General features: G+C 41.0%; 1 protein-coding gene across 1 annotated transcript; it reads right to left on the bottom strand.

The window, feature by feature from the left end:
• Positions 1–364: 364 nt before the first annotated feature.
• On the bottom strand, positions 365–3196 carry RGS1 (regulator of G-protein signaling 1). The gene is made up of 5 exons (XM_010142175.1): positions 3093–3196; positions 2651–2734; positions 1973–2034; positions 1254–1417; positions 365–550 (listed from the first exon to the last, which is right to left on the bottom strand). Exons 1-5 carry the CDS (start codon positions 3194–3196, stop codon positions 365–367), a joined length of 600 nt encoding a protein of 199 aa, XP_010140477.1.
• Between the last annotated feature and the right edge of the window lie 6595 nt (positions 3197–9791).

Genomic DNA, 9791 nt, shown 5'->3' with positions numbered 1-9791 from the left:
CTTGATAACCTTTTCCCAGCGCTCAGCTTGCTAATCTTGCATTTCCTAATAGTCAGCAGTTCTGTGGGATCTAAGACTTCGTTCAACCTTCACAATGTAGTTCAAACGATAAATAGTCTCCATATCCCTTCTTGACTCCACGGCATGCAGGAAGAGAGGATTTTCTCCCTGTGCTGCGCTTGCCCTTACAATAGTCTTGCCAGCCTTTATCCTGCGTTCTCCTGGCTGTGGAGCTGTCTGCATCTCACTCATAGCCCTCCTTCCAAGGCGGAGGATGTCCTTGCCAAGACCCAGCCACCCTGGTGGATCTCTCAACAGGGTATTTGACGCAGAGTCTACTTGGCTCCTCACTGCCTCAAACACTTCATTTTGAAGTGTTGGTTTGCAGCTGGTTCAAAAGTTTCAGGTAGGCTTTGGATTTCAAAAATCTGGGATACGAGTCCCTTTCCATGAGGATGTACACAGTTTTCTGGGCTTCATCAAAACTCGTGTGAGTTGGGTCTCGAGCCCTTTTGGCTGTTGCTTCCCTCATCTGATGGTCAATATTGATCTGGAAAGTGAAAAACAAATGCCATTGACATCTCAAAAATGTAATCTCTTTCTAGATCACTTTTTGTCAATAAACAGTGTTGCAGCCTTGGAACTCAATGTGATTGTTCAGTACAGGAATTGCAAAATGAGGGAATTTTAACACTAATATTCCAGTTATGCACAAAAGCTGTTACACTCAATAGAAATGCAGTTTCTTATGAAGTCAGAAGTAATACAACTCAACAATGGAGTGAGTAGAAGAGCAACCTCCAATCAAAACGATAGCAGAAATATTGTGTAAGGTGAGAGTTACCAGTCTGAAATACAATCAACATACACAACTTCTAATTTTCTAGAATGACCACGTTTTAAAAGACAAGAACTATTCCGCAGCTCGTCTACTAGCAAAGCTCGCTCTCAGTACCTGGCTCCAAACACCAGCTGTATTTTAATCTGGACCAACTCAGAGAGCCCCTGGTGCCTCTGCTCTGTGAAGCCTCTGCTAGTGATGCTCCTAAGTACTTGCATGTATCATGTGACTCTGCTTCTGAGATCTGATAATCTCATGGTGAGGACAATACTGATGTGAGTACTGTCATAAAAACACGTCTGTGACATGTAAATAAATGAGTGTATAAACAGGTCAGTGGAGCTATGCTTCTATCTCCTGCTTCTCCAGAATCCTGGTACTCTAACACTACACAGGTTAACTTTGTACATACCTGTTTAATAGCATCGGATTGAACAAACTCCTCATAAATCCTCTCAGCTTTGCCATGTAAGTGATCAGACTTGGTTTTCTTGTAATCCTCACAAGCCAACCAGAACTCGATGTTTTCCTCGCTGAACTCTGACCTCAGGAACTCCCGAAAGACACCTTGACCACCTAAAGTCAACACAAAGACATCGTCCTTTATAGCATGATATTTGTGACCAGGAAGCATAAAATAAATAGCAGAGGTTTTACTGAAATCCCCGTTGTGAAATCTTGCCAAAATACACTGTTCTTCCCTTCAGCGTATGCTACAGATTCTCTAATGTTAAGGGTGATGGGAGTCTTCCTAATTATGTTCAGAGTTTTTAGATCTAGACCTTGGGTATCAAAACACATCAGTAGATTCTAGTCCTTCCTAAGTGGATTGTCCTAGGGTACAAGTGGAGAAAAATACCCCCATTGAACTGATGTGTTGTGCAAGGACAGAAGATCTAAAAGCACTGAACTGAGCTTTTTGGGAGTAGGAAAGGGAAGGGGAAAAACCCCACAACCTTGGAAGCAAAGCTGTAGCAGTATCCGTGTTCCACTGGAGCTGCAAATAACTGACATGCAGCTGGCCATCCTCTGACGGTGTCTGCAGAAGGCTACAGCTTTGCCTGGTTAGTGAGATTAGATAAAACTTCGTCCCCAGAATAAGAACAAGCCATACAGGAGTAATAGACTTACTTTGGCTGGCCAAGAGCTTTTCCAAAGACTGGGACCACTGTATTACTTCCTCTGCAGAAAGCCTGAGATGACAAGAAAAAGAAAGGACTTTAGGCAAGGAACCATGTGGTTTCGTTTGCATGTTTAAGGGAGATAAATTATAAAATTTATTATTCTCTTCTAGGAATTTATTAATCTTAGGGCTTTCTCATGCTCTGAGACCCTGGAGGCAAGTTCCCATAGAGAAAAATAATCAGAGATGGAAAAACAAAGAGCTATGATGTAGTCCTGCATTCTTTACCTGAAAGACAAGCCTTTACTATGACCAAATAATTCTGTATCTGTACTTCTGTTTCCATATTCCTGAAATAAGAATGGTAACATCTCTGCTCTTCATGCGTGAAGCATAAATTCTTGTAAATCTTTAGAGAATGGATATAATCCTCTCTGAAGAAAACATGTCTAACAGGTGTCATTCCCTCACTGTTTGACGCAAATGTATTGCATTGCTAAGAAAAAAAAAATCCTTAACATCATGAATAGTTTCTACTTTCTAATGTTCACCTCTCTTGTATCTTGGAAATTCTAGGCTTTATTATCATATTTGTTGTTCTAGAAGTCATTTAGAAATTAATAAAATAGTTTACTACATAGAATCTAGTTATATTTTATTATAATTTAGTGTATCTCAGTACTTACATGAGCTTTCTGGAGTTAGAAGTCTTGATCCCAGGTTCGATGTGTGGTACCATGGACTTCAAATAATTTTTGAGATCTGCACCACTGAAACCAAATGAACAGACATATTTGTAATCCATTGCAGTTGCATTTTAATTCTACTTAAATTTCTCAATACCTTTAAATAGCATGGAGCTGTCTGCCTCTATGACTGAAGTCTGGGAAGTTATGTGTGCAAGTATGTTTTTTTGAAAAGCTAAGAGGCTCCCAGAGTATCCCAAATCTCCTGCTGATTCCTGAAGGGAATCAGTTCTTTGGTATGCATCGGCTCAAGCCCCTCGTATTAGTGCTGGCGTCCTGGGCTTTGAGCAGGCTTTGCAGGCTTTGAGCCCAAAACGCAGTTCTCCATCTCCAAGTCTCTCTGCAAATACATTACAGTTCACGATAAGAGGTATGTACTTACAAAGCCTTCTGCTTCTTTTTATGGATTTTGCCCTCTGCAAGCTTGCAGTCTTCTTTTCCATTTAATTCGGTCATGTTGTTGTGGGGGAAAAAAAATCCTGGCATTTTACTTCACTTCAATGTGAAGCGATAATCCTCCAAGCACCAAATGTCAGCTCACAGACTGCCACCAGCTTTTATTGACGCAGGCAGCCCTGCTCGCCGGTGTGAACAGATCTGTTTATCATGTAGCCTCACCGCAAACTGTGGAAGTTCCCCTTTTTAAGTGCACAGTGACGCGAGTTTTTTGAGAAAGAAATCAGACAGTGATGTCTCGTGGTTGAAGTTAAACCGGATGAGACTGAATTACTTTGGGTTTGTTTTTTGTGTCTGTGTGCCTGTGTTTTTCTTTTTTTTTTTTTTTAATATCCCCTTTAGAACTTTGAATTCTTGTCCCTTTCTGATTGGTGCGTTCAAATAAGAAATGCTACTTGGTTTTTATCAAACGGGCTGCAAATACTGCAGCTTTTTCTTGACAAAATTCACCTGCTACAGATCCGTGTTTTGAAATTTCGTACAATTGATAGATGGGCTCAATGGAATATTGAGGAAAAGTGCTTTAAGATATGCCAGTATGAGGTTCCATATGCAACAAGTTATTTGCAAGTCACCAGTTGCTCTTCAAACTAGAGTGCTGTTAGACAGAGGCATCTGATTTATTTAGACACACGCTGTGAAAATGTTTACAAGTGATTTTCATAGGAGACAGTTTTGAAGCAGCAAGGACTCGGTTAATTCGGTTTTATTTTTCCAGGTCAGATTAATTGGAAGCACACTGCCCTATTTCAGTTATGTCTTTATAATTTTAACTGGTTTGGCACGTATAAAGATTGACTACAGTTAAAGGGCTGTTGTTTGTAAAGGCAGCGTGGACACTACAGTGTGTTTGAAGGAGGTGTGCAATCTTTGTTCATGCTTGAGTTCCACTCCAACAAAGAAACCATGGATATGAAGCAAGATGAAGAATTAATTGTTACCCTCCATTTATCTGTCTGGGTTGACGATTGAGGGCTACGTACTTAAACTGGTCCCTGGGCATTCCAATTTCTGCTTGTTTGTTGGGCTTTTTTTCTGGGGAGTTTCGAAGATTTTTTTTTTTTTTTTTCAATAACACGTACAACTTTGATTACCTGTGGTTCCCAAATGATTTGTACAGGGCTGCACAGGATCATGGTAACTGAGAACTTGCTCACATGTATAGTTTCATGGGGGACTGTGATACCAAGGACACAGGGAGACTAAAAGCTGCCTGAAGACCGGTGGTCACGCAAGGCCAGCCAGCCTGCGTCAGGCTGGGTTTAACCACAGGAGACTCCCGAACCTCTGAGTATGAGCAGTGCTGTAAATGTGTCCGCACAGGCTGTACTGCAGGAAACCTTTATCTCCATGCTATCAGGTAAACACTGACCTTTGTGATGCAGAGGTCCCTGCACAAAGCTGAAAAGGAAGGAAGAGACGTTATCAGTACCGTGTTTGTTTTCATATCTAGCCTGCTGGTTTTTGACATTCAGCCTTAAGTGCCTGGTTGTGTTTCTTCATTAGTAACCGTCCCAAGTGATTTACTGGGGGGGTTACAGAGATGCTGCACCCAAACTCCTCTCAGCAGAGTGCAACAGACAACAGTTACATCAGGGGAAAAGCCCAATTCCCTGCCACATGTCTAGTTGCTTTTTAGCCTCAGGCTGAGGGGGGAGCAATGTCTTGAACCCCTAATTAAAAGCAGCTGTATGTAAGCCACCAGTTAACTTCTGGGAGTCTAAGGGACTGGGGAGATTGCTCCCCTGAAGAACAGGCGGGTTTGCTTGTTTGTGCCTGTTCTCGGTGCATGACTATTGACAGTTCGTTTACTAGACGAGGAATGCCTGTTCTCAATGTAAAATTAAGTTACTCTCTTTACCTACGGGATTTGTTAAAACACATCAGTGCAGCTTCCAGGCGTTTCTTCAGACCTTCCTCTAGAAAGCGATTATCACAGGCTACTGCGTTGACTTTGTGCTCCATCTTCTTGCAATAAATATTCCACCGAGTAGATAAAGAATAGCATTCTTGTCGCTTACATCAATGTAAGACTGCTGCCACTCAATATTTAAATTGTTTTCCAGGTACTTTGTTTGGCAGAGGAGATGAGTTGTGTCAGTATTAGATAACAGTGTCATTTGTAGGGTGGAATAGATTCATTTCACTGTGAGCTTTGGCCTTGCTCTCCTTAAAGATTCTGAAAAGAGGCCTCTGCAGAGACCACGACCTCGTTTCTGGCACATTGCATGAATCTCCTAGGCCTATATCCAACAAACTTCTGAGGGTCTGAAGACTTTTCCAGCTTAACCTCTGTACACCCTATTCTGCTTTTGATGGTTTTGTTGGGAGATCGATAGGAGATGACATTACTTTTCTTCGTAATGTTGCATTGGATGCACTCAAGACTGTTTTTATAGTAACAGTCACCAGCAGTAATAAAAGCAGATTTTTTTTTTTGGCTGCATTTGCTACAAGTTGGAGGAAGTTTGAAGTAGGTGGGAGGTAAAGTACACTCAAGAAAAATGCCTGGTTATGGAAGGATTGTATGTAGCCCCTTGGCAGATATTACCTGACTGGGCTCTGGGGTGGGTAGTAGCCTTTGCTTTTAGGATCCTCGTGTTACTGTACTTGAAGAGAGTCAAAAAGGAAGGAGGAATAGGTGGAGGAGTGTCCTGTAAAGGAGAAAAAAGCTGTGGTTACCAAGCAGACCACCTGGCAAGAGCTGATGTTCTTATGTTCTGCTGTTTTCATATTCTGAATTTATAATGCTATTAATAGGCTAATGTTATGTCCTGACCCTCTAAGCTGTCATCTGAGATTCCTCTCCAGTCTTTCAAACCAGCAAGCCCCAGTCTCTGGACTACTACGGCTGTTTTTTATTCCTGTGCCAAGAAAACCACTGCTGCCTTTCTGGCAGCACTCTAAGCCAGGTCTATTTGTCAGCTTGTGTAAAGATTCATGTAAGACTGGCAAAAGTAGAATGAAGACTGAGAGTTGTATCCGATTTGTGTGATACGTGTATCTAGGAAGAAGTGTGACACCTAAACTTCCAGCTTAAGGACACAAGAGGTGTTAAAGACAACGTAAACCAACAATATTCTCATGGTCTCCTGTAAGCCTTGCTCAAATGCTGCAAAACCAAAGCCTGGTGCATTCAGTAGCAGGTATCTCAAAATGGGGGGTTGATTATTATTTACGTTCCATTTATTTTTCCAACAGGGACGGTTACTTGCTTCATCTGAGTAACTGATCTTCAAGGCATTCTTTTTCCTCTTGATGGAACATTTCACTGACAGATTCACTCTTTCTGTGCAAGCCTACTCATCTTTAAGATATTTTTTTCTTAAGTCCAATGCAAGTTAACTGATTGCAAGGATTCAGCAATGTCTACGAGACTTAGGTGTGTGTGCAATTCAAGTGAGAGGGAAAAGAGAAACTCTAAGATTAATAGGGATGGCAAGAATTTTTTTGTTACTTGAGTTAAGTTCTATGTCTGCAAACAGGAAACCAGGAAAACACCTGCATGGAATTCTCTAAATTAAAAATATTTTGCTAAGTATGAATACGATTATTTTAGGGGATCCTGCTTTGAGCAGGAGTTGCACTAGATGCCACAGATGGACCAGATGTTGCTCCCTCCAGCTTGCACTATTCTATTGTTCTGAATACCATGACTTCACCTTCTTAGTCTCAAAAGCGCTACTTATTCTTAACATAACTTTAAAAACATAATGCTTCAAAACATCATTCATCTGTATTCAATTTTACTATCCTTGTTTCCTGTAGACAGAAGTGTGGTACTGACTCTGGTGGGATTTCTTGTGATACCGTGAGGAATAGTTATGTCCTGGCCAAGCTGGCAGCTTTCCACGTAACTTCTGTGCTCTTAATTTGCTGGGTTTTTTTAGGTTTCAGCATGAGATGGTTGGTAACAGACTTGTCTCTTACATCTCCCACCGTCTTACTCTACCTGCATAATACTTTCCTCTATTTCATGCAAAGCATGATGGTAACTGCTTCTTGAAATACTTTATTGTTTAATAATCAGTCTCCTTTTCTTCTGTTATTATTACAAGAGATTGCAAAAAGTGTGTTTTGAGCCCTATGGTTTTAGGGCTTGTTAGAATAACCTTACTGTTTGATACAGAAACCTCCCTGTCCTGAGGCTGATGCTGCCTCATTTAAGAAAAGGACAGAGGAGCGTTTTTTGAGGCAGCAGTAGCACAGCTGGCTATCAGCAGCTGGTTTTACTGTTTTCCAGATCTCCTGCAGTTTTGTGATGAGTAATTCATCCAGCTTCTTACTGTGCACAGAAGACACTTCATGTGCATAGAAAAAAATTTGCAAACACTTGCTAATATTCCGTCTGTTCCCATGCGTTATTCTCCATTCTTTGTGGCAACTACTTGGTAGAGTGTGAGGGGAAAAATGTGAGAGAATTTCCAAGGTTACAACACTGGTCGTGTTCAGTTAGAGCAGAGGATAAAAAGTCCCAGGAACTCTTTCAGTCCCATGTGCTGGTGTGAACCATTTCAAGTTTCTCTTTCTGACTTCTGCTTTCAGGTTTCTTTTTGGTCGCTCTCGACCGGCCTTACACTCATTCATTCCCCATTTCAGCCCGGTTTTGTTTCTGAATATCACGTTTTGGCTTAGGCAGGCTGTTGCCTTCCACATATGGCTGGTGTTTAGCTTCACTGTACTCTTGCTGCTCATCACACGCTTCTCCAGAGTTAGCTGGATGAGTCTAGACTGGGCTGAAAAGCTGAGCTCAAATGCCCGGTCAAGCAGTGCTGACCCATTGCAGAATATTCACTTGCCAGTCATGTAGCTCAGCTTGAACATGACTGTGAAAATAAGTGATTTCCTTGAAATGTTTCTGACTTTTACATGACCTAAAGATGTAAACTATTGATAATCCACCTCTCAAATAAAAGGGCCATTTAAAGGAAATAGAAACTAGTTTCTATGTGAAAGGAAACTGTTCATTTTACCAAAAAAAAGGAGGGATGCTTCTGAGCTGCAGTGATAAGATTTTTGAACATTAAAATTTTGTCTGATATCACATAGTCAGGTTGTTACAGAGTGATGGTATCCATAATTAATTTTCTTTTTGATCTAATTTCTGCTACAAGCAAATGTTTTCTAGAATGGAATCCTGAAACCACTGAGATTAAAATCTTGCTGCTTGTTTTGGTGATCTCATCCTTGATGTTGGACTGATTTGATTGAGAATTGGGATTTTTTTGAGACATTGTTTTGGTTTGAACTTTCAGATGTTCCCAATGTAAGCTTTTATTCTGAATTAATTCAATGGTAGTTTTATTTTTGCATCCAGTAAGGCATAACCAGGGCTGAATGCTATCAGACTTCTCAAAATACTAGAGGACTTTTATATTTGAAAAGTATCAGAAGTCTAAGGCCAACCTAGAGCAAGGAATGCTACGAGTTAAACTTTGGATAATGATCTTCCACTTGAGGAAGTCTTGTTGCATCTGTTCTGTGGGCAGCATAAAAAGAGTAAGGGGTTTTTCACTTCATGCATGGGCAGAGCCAGAGACTTGACTGTGGAGGACAAGTGACCAGAACTTTCCTGAATTCTGTTTTAGCTCTTTCGCTTCCTCAGAATAAAATGACTTCACAGAAACATGTGTATGATCTGCCAGTTGTGTCCAGAATGGCCCTGTCTGCTTCTGAAGTACCTGCAGAATAATTTTAGGGGATTTTTTTTTAGGGGTTCCCCTAAACTTCTGTAGAGGACCTTGTGGAGGTCCTTTTTACCATGACAGTGAGAGGGAGACCTGGCAGAACACTTGACATCACTGTGGAAAGCTGACAAATGAAGTGCTCCCTGATTTTACAGATCATGCGGACAGTGAAATATAGTCCATTCCCTGCATCCGTTCCGGTGAGCCTGCTAGAGATTAAGACAGTTTTTTCCTTTGTCTGTCTCAACCTCCAAATATTTCCATGTGCACGGAGCTCCCAGCTTGTGTGAATTTAGTCGTGTTACTAACTTCCCTGGGCACTTCAGGTGGCTGTCCTGAGTCACCACCAGCTATTGGGAGCCTCCAACAAAACACATTGCTGAGGATAAGTTGTCTGTAGTTACTATTTTCTCTACGGCATATTTTTAAACTTCTGTGATTTATATTAACAACTTTTTATGGTAAATGTTGTTAACTGTAACAATTGTGCTTACAGAGTCAGTGCGAGGAATTACCTACGTTTCCTCATCGTACTGAAGCACATTTTCATTCTGAGACACACATACTCAGTAACGCTCCTTTTTCTTATAATCATTTCTTAATTAGAGTGTATTAAGCTTGTACAGTTTATCAGAAATCAGACCCTTTTCATTCTGGGGCTTTCCATCTGAAATACACTAACTATTTTATTTCTGTGAAACCGGGGGATTTTGGGTTCTCAGCCATGCTGACTGACCCCTGGATTTAAGAGGTAAAAAAAAAAAGAGAGAGAGAAACAAATGCAGGTGGAGTGACTTTTGGGTGCTGATGGTGATGCTTCCTGTGTCTGATGTTTGGTAGCGCAGGAAATGTGTTCATCATGCACCCTCTGGGAAACGCACACATTTCTGATTACCTACTCACATTTTTATGCAGTTGCACACTGATGCACTGAACAG

Source organism: Buceros rhinoceros, unplaced genomic scaffold, assembly GCF_000710305.1.
Source record: "Buceros rhinoceros silvestris isolate BGI_N320 unplaced genomic scaffold, ASM71030v1 scaffold13990, whole genome shotgun sequence".
NCBI lineage: Eukaryota > Metazoa > Chordata > Aves > Bucerotiformes > Bucerotidae > Buceros > Buceros rhinoceros.
The sequence above is the reverse complement of the archived record's forward strand: the minus strand, read 5'-3'. Positions and strand labels throughout refer to the sequence as shown.

Coding starts and splice junctions, on each gene's coding strand:
- RGS1 (XM_010142175.1), bottom strand. CDS start 3,196: ATGCCAGGATTTTTTTTCCCCCACAACAACATGACCGAATTAAATGGA. Junction 2,035..2,650: donor TCTAACTCCAGAAAGCTCAT/GTAAGTACTGAG, acceptor TTGTCATCTCAG/GCTTTCTGCAGAGGAAGTAA. Junction 1,418..1,972: donor AAAGCTCTTGGCCAGCCAAA/GTAAGTCTATTA, acceptor TGTTGACTTTAG/GTGGTCAAGGTGTCTTTCGG.